Raw genomic sequence first — 15,523 nt, 5'->3', positions numbered from 1 at the left:
TGAGAGACATGGAAGTGTCATGCTTGCAAAAAATTTGACAATCATCAAATTGAACCGTTCTCCCTTGAAAAGCTCAACATCAGCATCAAAGCCCTCAAGACTGGCAAAGCCAACAGCCTGGACAATATTTTCAAGCAGTTTGGAAATCTGACACGAAAGTGGGTCCTTGAGCTGATATACAACTGTATGCTGACAAGAAACATCCCAAAGATCTGGAGGAAAGCCAAAGTCATTGCTCTTCTAAAACCTGGTAAACATCCAGCATAGGAAAGAGCTTTCGCCCAATCTCCCTGCTATGCCAACTGTACTAAATGTTTGAACACCTGATCCTCAACAGGCGTGCCCCAGTCGGTGAAGCAGCCATCATCCCTCAACAAGCTGGATTCCGACCGGTCAAACCACAACAAGTCAACTTCTGAATCTCACACAGCGATTGAAGACGGGTTCCATGACGGACAGGTGACAGGAGCCGTCTTTGTTGATCTGTCTGCTGCATATGATACTGTGGACCACCGCCTCCTCCTAAAAAAGATCTTGGAGAATACCAAAGACCTGGCACTCAAGGACCTCATTGGAGCCCTCCTGAAAGATAGGCGCTTCTATGTTATCCTTATAAGCAAAGTCGCTGGTTTACGGAATGGCTTACCTCAAGGTAGTGTGCTTGCTCCACTACTATATAACATCTACACCAATGACCAGCCAATGGACCAGAACACTGGTCCATTAGTTCATCTATCAGTTGCTGCCCACACCCTATGGAATTCACTCCCCTCACACATCAAAGTCTCCCCAACCCTCTCCTCTTTCAAATCTGCACTCAAAACTCACCTTTTTACACTAGCCTTCCCCACCTAGCTCCCACCCTATTCTTCATGTTTTAAACTCTGTTTTGTTTTTAACCCTTGTATAAATTAATAAAGATTTGTCTGCATAGTTTTAATAGGGCAATATTGTAAAGCAAGCCCCCACATCAGCCCTAGATGACCTACATCTCTACTACGAGTGCAACCACCTACACATAAACCCTGCGAAGACCCAAGCCTGCTCATTCCATCTCAGGAACCGGGAAGCAAATAGACCTCTTAACATCACATAGTCTGGAACCCCTCTTGAGCACTGCACCAACCCTGTATACCATGGTGTAACACTGGTTCACACTCTCTCCTATAAGGAAGACATCAAAAACACCAAATTGAAAGTTAACTCCTGAAATAACATCCTCCGGAAGCTGACCAACTCAAAATGGGGAGCCACTGCACACACTATAAGATCTACTGCTCTGGCCCTGTGCTACTCCTCTGCGGAGTATGTGTGTCCTTTTTGGGAAAGATCATCCCATGCCAAAAAACTAGACCCAGCGTTGAATAACACCTGCCACTCAATCACTGGCTGCTTGAAGCACACCAACAACAACAACCTGCACCTCCTCGCTAGCATTGCCCCTGCAGATGTGAGACGGGAAGTTGCAAGTCAAGTAGAAATGACCAAGGACACCAGTAATGAATGCCGCCACCTCTACGGACGTGTACCCCAACGGCTGAAGTCCAGGAGAAGCTTTCTCAGCTATGCCCAGCCCCTAATAGTATCACCAGAATAGAAGAAACCAGACTCAAACTATGGACACAAGGGGTTGAGGACGACCCTCTTCCTATTGACATGGGTATCCCTCCTTCTGAATCCCTCCCTCCGGGCTCAGAAGCATCATGGGTCCAGTGGAAGACGCTTAAGAACAGGAACAGGGCGATCAAAAGCTGCAATGGCTATGAAACTGGCCAAACCACCTGTGAATGTTGAGGACCATACAATGCAGCACTGCCTTGTCTGCCCACTACAACCCAACCAGTGCAGCTCAAACGATCTTGCATTGTTCAATAAAAACGCAAAGAAAAATGGGAAACTGTCATATAAAAAGCTTCAAAGACACGAAAAAAAGAAGAAGGGGTTGACAGTTCTTAAGTTATTTGTATTTGTATTTATTTATAATTAAACCTCTTCTTAAGAAGCCTACTCTAGATCCAAACTACAGACCAATATCAAATCTTCCTTTTCTCTCTAAGATTCTTGAGAAAGTAGTCGCCAATCAGCTGTGTGACTTTCTCAACAATAACAGTCTACTTGAGGACTTCCAGTCAGGATTTAGAGTACATCATAGTACAGAGGCAGCTCTGGTGAAAATTACAAATTACCTTCTTATTGCTTCTGACAAAGGACTGGTTTCTGTACTTGTTCTGCTAGATCTTAGTGCTGCATTTGACACCATTAACCATGAGATTCTAATATGTAGACTGGAAAAATGAATTGGCATCAAAGGAACCCCATTAAGCTGGTTTAAGTCCCATTTATCCAATCGATCTCAGTTTGTGCATGTCAATGAAAAATCCTCCAGGCACACTGAAGTTAAATACGGTGTTCCTCAAGGTTCTGTGCTCGGATTCTTTCTTTCTATTTCTTCTTTTCAACTTATATATGCTTCCTTTAGGCAACATTATTAGAGGAAACTCTATAAACTTCCATTGTTATGCTGATGATACTCAGTTATATCTATCGATCAAGCCTGAAGAAACCAATCAGCTAGTTAAACTCCAGGCTTGTGTTGATGACATAAAATCCTGGATGACATGCAATTTCCTGATGTTAAACTCCGATAAAAGGGAAGTTATTGTACTTGGGCCTAAACTCCTCCGAAGCTCGCTGTCTAAAGATATAGCGACTATTGATGGGATTGCCATCGCCTCAAATGCTACTGTAAGAAACCTTGGAGTTATCTTTGATCAGGACCTGTCCTTTGACTCGCATATTAAACAAACCACGAGGACAGCCTACTTTCACCTGCGTAACATTACTAAAATTAGGCCAATGCTGTCTCAAAAAGATGCAGAAAAACTCGTCCATGCATTTGTTACCTCAAGGTTGGACTATTGTAATTCTTTATTATCAGGCTGCTCTAATAAATCTCTTAAATCTCTCCAGCTGGTCCAGAACGCTGCAGCTTGTGTTCTGACTAAAACCAGAAGAAGGGATCACATTTCTCCTGTATTAGCTTCTCTGCACTGGCTCCCAGTAAAATCCAGAATATAATTTAAAATCCTTCTCCTCACTTACAAGGCTCTTAATGGACAGGCACCATCATATCTTAAAGAGCTCATTAAACCCTACCATCCTCCTAGAGCACTACGCTCTCAGAATAAAGGGTTACTTGTAGTTCCTAAAGTCTCCAAAATTAGAACAGGGGCCAGAGCTTTCAGCCATCAAGCTCCTCTTCTGTGGAACCGTCTTCCGGTTCTGGTTCGTGAGGCAGACACTGTTCCCACATTTAAGAGTAGGCTTAAAACCTTTCTCTTTGACACCGCTTATAGCTAGGGCTGGCTGAGGTTTGCCCTTAGCCAGCTCTTGGTTAAGCTGCTATAGGCCTAGACTGCTGGGGGATTATAGTTATAGTGGCACACTGAGCCTCTCTCTCTCTCTCTCTCTCTCTCTCTCTCTCTCTCTCTCTCTCTCTCTCTCTCTCTCGCGCTCTCTCTGTGTATGTTCCCCCGGAGTCCCTGTGCTCTCTTGCCTAGAAGGTCTCCCTGGACCGTGGTGGAACCTGATCCGGACTGCACCGATGTTGTGGTCTTGTTTGCCTCTTACCGCCAGTATTTTTACGGCATCCCTCCCGGGAGTCTGGCTATGCTTTCTGGTCCAGCAGAGTCCACTGAGGTCCTGACCGATGCAGACTGCTAACTGGCCTGATGCTGGAAACACCACATTGTAGCTCCACCTGCCCACTGTGTGACTGCTCAACTACTCCTGCTTTCTGGTCTACGGCGACGTGGTTGGGATGGATCCATCTCAGCGTGGCTGTGCCTGCTGCCATGGACTACTACTGTTGATACTATTGCTTCTGTTAATACCACCACTACTGTTAATGCTACTATTACCATACTACCAACACCAAATGCAGTTGGAACCCAAGGGCCTGGGCTGCATGAGATTTCTGCCTAAAAGCCTATTAAGGCAGTTTTTTCTCGCCACTGTCGCTGTAACGCTTGCCCATGGGTGATGTTGGGAATTTGAAATTGTGTTGACTCTTGAAATTTTGAGCGTATTCTAGTCCTGCTCAATGTGTTAAAGGAAAACACCACCGCATTTCCATACTGAACTATGTTCTGCTCTGATCTTAGACGAGGTGATACATACCTCCCTCTCCTCTGTGCGTGCACTCAATGGCTCTTGCGCGCATTCTGTGCAGCGCTAATTTGCTAGCATGTAGCTTGTCCCAGTATATTCCTTAGGATCCAAAGGGGGGTGAAGTTAGAAGCGACCAAGCACTTCCACGTTGTCCCTATTTAAATACGGTTACGTGAGTAGTTACACGACCCAAGTTTGGTTACACAAAATGAAACATGCCAATTTTTCTAAGCGGATAACAAGGATAACTATATAGTATGGCGGAATAACAACTGGAAGATCTTCGACGTCGGCGCAGTAATATCATCACTCCGCTCCCCCTCTTACTTCCGTCAATAGAACCTACGTGACCTGCACGCCGTCGCCTGCACTACCTGTAGTAGTTTGTGCACAGTTGAGGAAGCATCAGGTTGTAGTAAGATAGTTTGTGAACAATCAAACATCATGGTTATAACGTGCATCGTACAGGGTTGTGAAAACAAGCAGAAGGTATATAGTCCCGTCATGTTTTGAGTGATGATATTACTGCAGATAATTTCCAGGCGAGATGCACCTCGCCTGGAAAGTAGACAAGAGCAGACGGCAGCAGCAGGAGGCGGAGAACCGAACGGACAGTCGGACAGTTTCCCGCAGCCTTCAAACATTTGACAGGAAGTCATAGAAAAGTTTATTTGTGGAAAACAGAATCAGACTAAATCAGTAATTCCTCTGGAAATTGTACAGCTGCAGGTGCTTCATAAGAGTCTATATATATAAGTAATGTATGAACATAATGATTGTACATAAAAACACTATAGTGTAGTAGGGGTGTGAATCTTTGGCTTCACTTCGATTCGATTAACGATACAGTAGTTGGCGATTCGATTCAAGGACATTTTTTGTTGTTGTAACGTTTCGATTCGATTCTGTAAACCACGATTCGATTCAGTAACTTGTAACCAAAATTCTATATCCATTAAATAAACATGCAATAATGCGAGTGAGACTATCTGTATTCTTCTGAAAGGTGAAAAATAACATTTATGCTATAAAAAAGTAAACCTGCATAATATTTAATGCTGAATACAAAAATGTAATTAAACATTGCTCGGTTATTATTAACATTTTCAGTAGACTACATGCTGGCAGGGGAGAGAGTGTCTTAAACGTATTAAAACATTAATCATAAGTAAGACTCACGATTAATCCGATTAAATGCATTTATATCGATTATTGGTGAAGCCAAAACGATTCATTCTATTTATTTATTGTAGCAGATCGATTTAGTAGAATCTATAGGACTGACAATCGATTAATCGAATGAATCGTTACACCTCTAGTAAGTAGTGTATCTGCTGTTGAGGTAGTATTATAGAATCTAGTGCACAAGTAAAGTTTGACTACTTATACAAATTTTATAATTATATTAAATGTGTGTGTATCTGGTGGTTTTGTATGTCTGCCTCTTAGAGCAAACGGTAGGCTAATTTGTCATTTTAATAAGGGCTGTATAAATAACCTATTTTATTGTTGTTGTTATTATTATTATCAACCACACAAGATATGTTTGTTAACAGATTGAACTTTTATTGCACAACATGAGCATAACCATCCAGCATTAATATTAGAATCACACAGGAAATTTGCATTTTCTACTAAACATGCTGTTTGTTATCAAAACTAAGAGCCAATCAGCTCTTAGATGATGCGAGAGCCAGGCGTTTCTTATCATGCTCCGGGGGCCTGTACTACGAAGCAGGATTTGTGCTTAGCGAGGTAACTTAAGCGTTAACTCTGGGTTTTTCGTCTTACGACGCTGGTTCACTTCTTACCGGGGTAGATCGCCATGGTAACTTACGCTGTGGAGCTAACCTGCTCCGGAGCAGGTTATGTTCCTGATAAGAGATCAACGTGGAGAAACACACCGCCTACTGACCAATCAGCTCTCTTGGTGCGCGTATATAAAAAAAAAGAAGCTCGGTGGATCGTGAGAGGGTCTCGTAGGAGAACTATAGAGTGTACAGAGACCGGCAAAACCCTTTTTCTGTCCCTGACGATGTTTTATATGAGAGATACAGATTCTCATCGGAGGGAAAGACTTTTCTTTGTCAGCCTACTTACCACTTTGAATGTTTTTATATTTATTTGATTTGCTCCCAAGTCCGCTTTACAATGCCGGGATTGCAGCTGAAAGAATGAGGCTGATATTGTCAAACACCACGTCATAAGAATACATCCAAGCAACACATTCACTGTTTTAAAGTTATATGTTTGGCCTTTTTTAAGGACATCGTAAGAGTTAAAGGGACGAGAGAGAGCGATGACATGATTTAAACATGGGGCGGTAACTCTACCACTAAGCTATCAGCGAAGTTACAGCGATCACGTAATCAGTCAGATCAAGTAGTGTCCTTATGATGGGGTAGTCATATTATACTACTACTATTAATACGACTTCCGCATTCACACAGTAGGCGAGTTTTTGCCAGCTGTCCTTCCTGCATTGGGCAGATGAAACTGTTGCCTTTTGCCTGTATGATAACTTCTTCGTATTATGGTTTGCTGTACGTGAAATACGCCGCTCCGCTGCCGTAGACTGATTCATGTATGTGATTGGTCAAATGCTGCAAACGCCGCCTCTTTCATGTGCACGCGCTCATAGCTGGACAGGTAAACCCTGGGTTGAGTTAACGAGTTGATAACCAGCTTCGTGTGACCGCTTATCTCCGATTGCCTTTGTTAGGGTTACTTAAGCTGGATCTCTGAAAGATACCCTGGGTATGTTGAACTCGCTTCGTAGTACAGGCCCCGGGTCTTGCAGTCAATTGAGAGCAATTGCGGCGCCTGTCTCCAAAAAGTGCGGCTGCCTTGATTTGTGAGATTATCATTGCCCACGTGTACATGATGTCAGGATCAAGTGGGACACAAAACTAACAGGCACGTATTGTGCGGTGATCACTGGTGATCGATTCTGCGCAGGCCTGGCTCACCTGGAATGAGCCTATTAATGAAACATGAGGCACGTGCATAACGGAGAGTAGCCAAAAAAAAACCTGCACAAAAGTTTTAGCTAGCTAACTAACTTTAGATAGCTGAAAACAATGGCGGAACGGACGGCCAAGACTAAATACACCTCAAGGTGCCCTTAGAAATACTGTATGTAGTGGTCGTGAAAGTGACGAGTCGGCAGATGATGTCTCAGAAGTAGACAGTGGCGTTACATCTGTTGACTCGGAGGCAGAGGTACTGTTCATGGAAGGAGAAGTATTTTATGGTATTTTTATATTTGAATTGTATCACATGAATGGTGAGTTACCTTTTTAGTGCTGCTTTTCTCCATAATGGCACTAATGTATCCAAGTCAGCCGGGAGGAGTGTGTGTCTATATGCGTGTGTGTCTTCTCTGTTATGTGTTTAAGTTAGACTATAGCTTATATGTTATATGTATAGGTATATTTGGACATAAATAGGTTTTATTTTGTATTTCCTTTTTTTCACTTATGAGTCAGCTGAGCTGTTAGGGGATGGAGTTGTGCGTTTGAGTGTTTTGAAGTGTTGCTTCCGGAGGTGCAGGGGTCCTCCCTCCCCCTCTGTGCTTCACAGGGATGTGTGTCTTGAGGTGTTACTAATCGTGTTTCACACACACTAGATTTGTAAATTAGTTTTTTTTTTTTTTTTTTTACATAATAGACCATCTGAAGATTCTGATGTGGACTGGGTGCCAGATAGACCCTCTGGCAGCAAACGGCTGGAGTGGAGGACCATGACAGCACCCCCCCAGGAGATGAGCCCCAAATCCTGACTCCCCAGAGAGGGTCGTCCAGCAGTAGACGATCAAGAGGCAGAGCACAGGGCAAAGGGAGAGAGAGTATAATAATAACTATATTGTAAATTATTTGCTGTGTGTTATATTTGCTATATTTGTTATAAACAAATTTTGCACTTTAGACCGTATCACTTGTTTTGACCCTTTTCTTTCACATGCACAAAGTTTAGTTCCGACAGAGAAATGTATTATATTTTATCAATAATGCTGAATAATAACATTTTGATGAATTTTTAACGGATACATTGAAATTCAATTTTAACCTATTTCAATAGAATTCAAATTGTGCTTTGGGGGAATTATTTTCATTGGACATTTAAGTGCCTGCTCGTCTCTCTCTGGGCAGGAAATCAAATGTTTGGAAATTATTCATCCATACATCAATCACCACTTATCCTGTTCAGGGTGGCAGACACTATGTGAATGCAGGTTCACCTGGACAGGTAATCAGTCTATCACAGGGCTGACAGAGATAGAAAACTATTCACTCTCACATTCACATCTACAGGCAATTTAGAGTTATCAATGAACCTATCCCCATCCTGTATGTCTTTGGACTGTGGGAGGAAGCTGGAAAACCCGGAGAGAACCCATGCTAACATGGGGAGAACATGCAAACTCCACACTGATCCAGACTTGAACCCGGGCCCCTCTTGCTGTGTAAAAATAAGATCCAAATTGTAATAAACCAAATAATCCAAAGTATCTTGAATATTGGTGGAATACAAAAATACTTCAAATGGACTCATGCTAAGTATTTGTTGCATCTAAATCCCAAACCTGTTTTCCTTTTCCTTTCCTTCGTACAGGAAGCCAAGTGAGATGGCAACATTCTTGTTCAGACGCTGATCTGTACTGTGATACCCACCCGTCCCTCCTTGCAGTAGGCCAGCAGCTTGTCTTCGTCCTTCGGGTGGAAGATGAGCGTGTCTGGAATGAAGGAGATGGACTGTCGCTGGAAGGAGGATCCTTCATCTGTGCTGATAAACAGCATCTGATCCCTTTCATTTATGGATGAGCCTATGAGTAGCACCTGAAAGAGGGACAGACAGAAGAGGACAGGAAGAATACAGAGGTCACAAGCTCATTTCATGCCATGAATTTTACCTCTCATCATCAGGAAGGAAAATATACTCATATAAAATCAACTTCTTACTCTTAACTTAAAAAATGTAATTACAAAAATGTAATATATATATATATATATATATATATATATATATATATATATATATATATATATATATATATATATGTATTTCAATATGTATTCATATTGTTTATTTATAACAATATAATTGCATTTATGTGTGTGTGTGTGTGTGTGTGTGCACGTGCATGTGTGTGTGCATGAGTTTGTTAGTGAGTGTGCTAATCTTACATTCTGCTGCAGCTCACAGAACTTGCATGATTGCTATGACTCTCACACACCTTTTATTGTCCTTTTCCCTGCTGCCATTGGCTGATGAATTTGGGTGACCATATAAACCTCCCAACTAGGACCCTTAAGTGTACCGCATGTTCATACTTGTGCCCATCTATATATATGCTCTTATGCACGCACCATGGCGTGCTATTGTATAATATTATTATTATTTGTAGTAGTAGTAATAATGTCATTATTATTATTATAATTATTGTGGCGAAAACAAATCATTTAGAACGTTAAAAACCTGGGCCCTCATTTATGAACAGTGAATATTTTATATTTTAATATTATTGTTAATATTTTATTTATATGACAAAATTATGTCATATGAATAAAAAAAAAATATTTATCAAACATGCACACCAGCAGTGATTAATCACGTGTTCTAAACCACCATGCTTGTGCACATTTGGGGTCATTTGTATTTAGAAAAGCCCCCAATTAACCATATATGGTAACACAAAATCCATTTAAGAACCATGTGAAAATTACTTTACCACTCACCGGCATTACGGAGAGCAAAGAAAAGAAACTTTTCTGCGACAGACAGTGAGGTGCTTGTTGCTGAAGTTGAATCCAACCATTATTAGTACATTGATGGAATGAAACCCTGTCTGTTGACATAATTAAATTTGTTGAGTGACGGTGTTTTCATTGCTTTATTGTTTTATGTGGGTGCAGTCTATTGCTGCAATTATATGTGGAAATCCAGCGATGGTGTGAACTCCTTGTTTGATCTCGGCTTGTTGTGGATTCCTGTAAGGGAACTGGATGGAGTTCGAGTCCAGGGAAATGATACCATCCAACACTACTGTCATAATCTTGCAGAGAAATGCCCGATCTGTCTGCAACCTCACGCTGGAACAAAAACCCAGGCTGGACCAGACTTGGATGTGAACAGGAGTGGCTTCCATTCGTTGCTGTACCTACCCAGAAGTGGAGAGCATCGTCTACTTAATCTTCCAGTAATGCAGGATGAGCCATGTTACATTACCAAATACCTGTCATAGGTGTCTTATAGATTTGTCTGTTCCAAACTACCAAAAATTACTAATTGAGTAATTATTAATCAAAGAAAATACAGAATGTATGTGGATGTTGAGTTTCTTTAATGCATGCTGTGACACTCGCAATGCTTTCTATTTACAGTTCATCTGTTCTACCACTAGATTGTGCGTAAGCATGGTCAGAGCTGTGCTTATATTTACACACATTTCTAAGTACGTAGTAGTTTCTAAGATGATAAATTCCACACTTTGAGTATGAATGATCGTATGCACCCATTACGCACATAACTGTGCATACTGTTAACAAATGAGGGCTCTGGACTTTTTCGTGTTTCACAAATATTTGAGGTGGTTTCATTGAATCACACAACACAGCAGTGGTGGTTGGAGAGACACCTGTTTTATTGTGATTTATAGATATATAATATAAAAAATATGCAGAAAACGGACTCAGAAAGAGGCATACACCATCTCTATGGAAACTTTTGAGTCATTGCATACGCATATTATGGAGACGGGGAAACTGGAGATGCAGATGCGGTTCATACATATTCCGACGTTCCATCCAGACCTGAGACATCCAGACCCGATACATGCAGACCTGAGACATCCAGACCTGACCTCAGCTGGCTCCTTTCGACGCGAAGGAGCAGCAGCTCGACTCCAAGCTGATGACTGAGCTCCTCACCCTATCTCTAAGGCTGAGCCCAGCCACCCTATTGAGATAACACATGTCAGCCGCTTATATCCGCAATCTCGTTCTTTCGGTCACTACCCAAAGCTCATGACAATAGGTGAGGGTTGGGGCATAGATTGACTGGTAAATTGAGAGCTTTACCACCACGACGGTACAGAGCCTACAATACTGCTGACGCTACACCAATCCACCTGTCAATCTCAAGCTCCCTTCTTCCCTCACTCCTGAACAAGATCCCAAGATACTTGAGCACCTTCGCTTGGGAAAGCAACTCACTCCTCACCTGAAGAGGGCAATCTCTCATACATTTACACACAAATTAATCTCCTTCATCTAATTTAATCTCTCGTCCCAGACTCTCACTATTTCATCACATACATTTACAGAACTGCCTCACATTACTGTCATTACATGTCAGTTTTACACGTTACCCCACCAATAAAGAAACACCAAACAAACTTGTGCAATATCAACGTCCTTGTTTGCTCGATGGATATAAATGTATTCTCTGGGCCATAAGTACTTTCATCAAGCTTACATGCTTGTTAGACCGAGGCGACACTATGTTGATTATCTATTTTGATTTTTGAGCTCATAAGGCAAAGGCAATCAATAGAGACCACACCAACAGCAGGACCTGCCAAACCAATGATCATCATTATGTCCTGGACATCCAGCATGGATGATCAAAAGGAACTAAAGCACCAGCAACATTTTTCAGGTGACTGTGTTGGTATTTATCATGATCTCAGTGTTGTTTGCACCTGCTCTTAACAGAAAATATTTTAACTTTCGTCACCAGACTTCATAGCTGGTATGAGTTCTTTACGTTTTTGGCGAACATCTTCTGGATAGTCCTCATTGATGTACACGTTGGTCCCTTTTCAGTATGTTGCTTTCTCCACGACTCTGACTTTGTCCTTGTATCTAAAGAATCTTGCAACAATTGGCCTGGCTCTCCCTCCTATTGATTTCCCAGTTCTATGCACACGTTCATCTCCATGCCTGAGAGTTTGAGCTTTTTAGTAAAGATCTTCCACACCTTCTTTTCTGATTCAGCCCAGTTCTCATTTTCAGACTCAGGAATCCCATCAATCATAATGTTATTTCTTCTCAACTGACTGTCCAAGTAGTCCATTTTCGGCAGATATAAACAAATTTTTGTGGCAACAACAGAGAGATCTGAATGTACTTCAGAGAGTCTTGTGGTTGATGTCTTCTCCTTGGCAAGGAGCTCATCCACATCTTTTTGGGTGTAGTGGAGGCTCGCAATTCACGTATTTCCTTCACCATTGTATCCAATCTCTTATTATTTGACTCAATCACAATTGTCACAAAGTTCTTAAAGCTGCTGCTCCAGCATCTCTCTATAAAACAGTTTCTGTTGTTTGCACCTGGGTTAAGGTCACACAGTCCTCGTCTTTCCCTTTCTTCTTTCTTCCCCTTCTTTGGTGACATGGTGTTAGCTGCCAGCTTCTAGTTGGTACCCTATCTCCTGTAGCCTGTATCCTGGTAGTAGCTGCTAGCTGCTAGCCAGGATCTGAGCTGGTGGTAGGTGCCAGCTAGGAGCCTGGTGGTAGCTGCTAACTTGGAGCCTGGGTCCGGCCTGATAGTAGCAGCTAGCTGTGAGCCTGGGTCCGGCCTGGTGGTAGCAGCTAGCTTGGAGCCTGGGTCTGGCCTGGTGGTAGCCAGGTGGTCCTGGTACCTGGCACCTGTTCAGACTTCTCGACTCGACTCTGCATAGCATGACCCACTCACAACCCCCCCCCCCCCCCCCCCCCCCCACCCCCCAAAAAAGCACTTCTATGTTCTTACCTATAGCACTTTAGCTCTTTGATCATAGCACTTAAGGTATCCTTGTTGAACAGTTACTACTTTACTCAGATGAGGACCTAACACTTGTTTCTATTTTTTCACTCTTACTTTTCGGCAATATGTTGTGGTTTCTTTCTTATGACAAATGTACTTTTTTTAAGTTGCTTTGGACAAAAGTGTCTGCTAAATGCCCTAAATGTAGATGTAACTCTTGTGAGGGAAATTCCTATTTAATCATGTATTTCTGTGGGCAAATGGCTGTCTGTCCTCAATGCGTATTGCAGGACATTTGCCACAAGGGGCGTCGCTAGACAAGCCCATTGATGCAGGATAAGACAATGACCCTTTGATCAAACACAACATCTGGGGACACCTGGAACGGGGGCTGCAGGATGTCAGACCTATATGTAAATTCAACTGCATTATAAGTGCTCACAGAAACAGTGACTCTTCAGTCATTCCTGCGTCACACTGGGGAATGGCTCATGCTTCAGCATTAAAAAATCTTCAGATTCTTGGGACGCAGTTGGCAGAGTGGTTACAGCGCATGCCATGTACGAACGTACATATGCAGACACTGGTTCGAATCCTGGCCGGAGGTCCTTTCCTGCATGTCACCCCCCCCCCCCTCTCTCCTATGTTTCCTATCTGTCCACTGCTAATAAAGGTGTCGATGCCTAAAAAAAATCTTTAAAAAAAAAAAGATCTTCAGATTTGGATATTATGTCTACTGGTATTTCATTGCCAAACCTGCACTAGACTAAACTGATATTTCAGTTGCAACGACACTCTCTTTGACCAAAGCCTCCCATACAGCCAGCACTATAGCTGCTGGCCTGATATGAGACATGCAATAAAGTGAATTAAGTCTGTTTTTAACTTAGTCTTTAATGTATTTTGTGTTGGTTTTGACTGGAGCTGATATACTAGAAGCCAGCAGCATATGAGAAAGAAGCTGGAGCGACAGGATGTCAAGCTGAGAGACTTCATGATGAGGTTGTCACACCTAATGAGATCTCTGACCTATTGTAAACAAAAAGGCATTTTATGAGGCTGTCCAGTCTAAATGGTTGTCAACAGCATGATCACAATGACAATGCTAACATGCTATCTTAATTAAATGTGCTAACATGCTAACATTTGCTGATTGGTATTAAACACGAAATACAGCCCAAAAGGATGGTAATATATGCAGGCCAACCGGCGGGGGTGTGTGTGTGTGTGTGTGTGTGGGGGGGGGGGGGGGGGGGGGGGGTGAATGGCCCCAAAGTCTGGTTTGTTGGACTAGTGTGACCAGCTATCATTCTTACTCCATGCAGTAAGATCTCAACAACAAGCAGCCACACAGAGCAGCATAATAAAACCTGGTCGCTGCTGAGTTGGGTGGCTCACATACTGTCACCACAAGCTGGGTGTTTATCTAGATGTTGCTTATTTGTTGGCCTGTTGCTCATAGCGTTTGATTTTGTTCTCTTGTCTCTATTAGTGGAAATCAATGGAAATAGGAACCATTTCCGTAAAAGTGCACCATATAACCAATATATGATAGCCTTATCATGCCCCAGCGCCCAACCAAAATGGTTCTGATTAGCTTAAATTGGCCCCACCACTATTTTGCTTATATGCTATATCAAAGTGGCTCTACAAAGGGGTAATATTAACTTTGTTGTGGTGTTTGTTCACTCACTTGAACTGTATGAACAGATTGTCTTTTTTGAAAGTTATTGGTTGTCAATAAAGACATCAGAGAAAGATCAAGGCAGACACAGAGACAGAGCCCAGGTCAGGCAGGGAGAGGAGACTGAGGTGATCAGGAAGGAACTGGAGCTGTTATGTTATGTTATCTTATCACTCAGGCCTTAGATCCTCGTGATTTTCATAGTAGAACAAATGATGAGAGCTTTTAGCTTATTGTTGAATTTACTCCTGAATTACTACAGTTGTCCTCTACACTCAACGCATTGATTTGATAAGCAGCACCGGCAACTCTGGAGCGACACTGATGAAATGCGTGTGGGCTTCCTGGCATGCTGCTGCTTTGGCAAGAAAACCGCTTGAACACTGTGTCACATCTTTGGCTTTTAGCATGTCCAAGTGATGCGCGATTTATAAAATACAGCTAACATGCAGGGCTGTAAATAAAGAAAACTGACCTCATAAAGACACATTCTAAACTCTGCTCAGATCTCAGTGGCGTATTATAGACTGTAGTCATTTAGAGACAAACATTTGCACAAACGTACTCATAAAGTCCTATCTCTTTTTAAATTGTAATATAATTTTTCTGCGCAGATAGGATTTAACTAGTTGTTGTGGGTGAAGTTCATTCTGAAGACAGACGAGAGGGTAGTGGAGCTGTCATGACTGTGTGTTTTGTTGTTATTTTGAAGTTGATTCTGTCTTGTGTTCACATGTTTTTCTTGCTTGTCACGTCATGACTGTGGGCCTTGCCTCTCATTCACCATGGCCTGCCCTTGTGTTTCCACACCTGTCTGTTGTCGACCTAATCAGCCCTGTGTATTTAGTCTGTGTTTCTGTTCTGTCTTTCTTTGTCGTGTGTTATCCTGGATGTGTGCCCACCACCTGATATGTCCTGCCTG

General features: G+C 42.3%; 1 protein-coding gene and 1 long non-coding RNA gene across 3 annotated transcripts in view; one reads left to right on the top strand and one right to left on the bottom strand.

Annotated features, from left to right (window-relative positions):
- LOC311009513 overlaps positions 1 to 15,523 on the top strand; it is a 371,301-nt gene that overhangs the window by 16,322 nt on the left and 339,456 nt on the right. The window lies entirely within an intron of this gene.
- The window catches only part of sorcs2 (sortilin-related VPS10 domain containing receptor 2), a 521,993-nt gene that overhangs the window by 243,470 nt on the left and 263,000 nt on the right, over positions 1 to 15,523 (bottom strand). For both annotated transcript variants that reach the window (XM_084003700.1, XM_084003701.1), the window contains exon 4: positions 8,844 to 9,008. In XM_084003700.1, the coding sequence (XP_083859826.1) occupies positions 8,844 to 9,008 (165 nt within the window). The remainder of the gene's footprint in view (positions 1 to 8,843; positions 9,009 to 15,523) is intronic.

Source organism: Eutrigla gurnardus, assembly GCF_963514095.1.
Source record: "Eutrigla gurnardus genome assembly, chromosome: 23".
Classification (NCBI taxonomy): Eukaryota; Metazoa; Chordata; class Actinopteri; order Perciformes; family Triglidae; genus Eutrigla; species Eutrigla gurnardus.
This window is presented reverse-complemented; position numbering and strand designations above follow the sequence as displayed.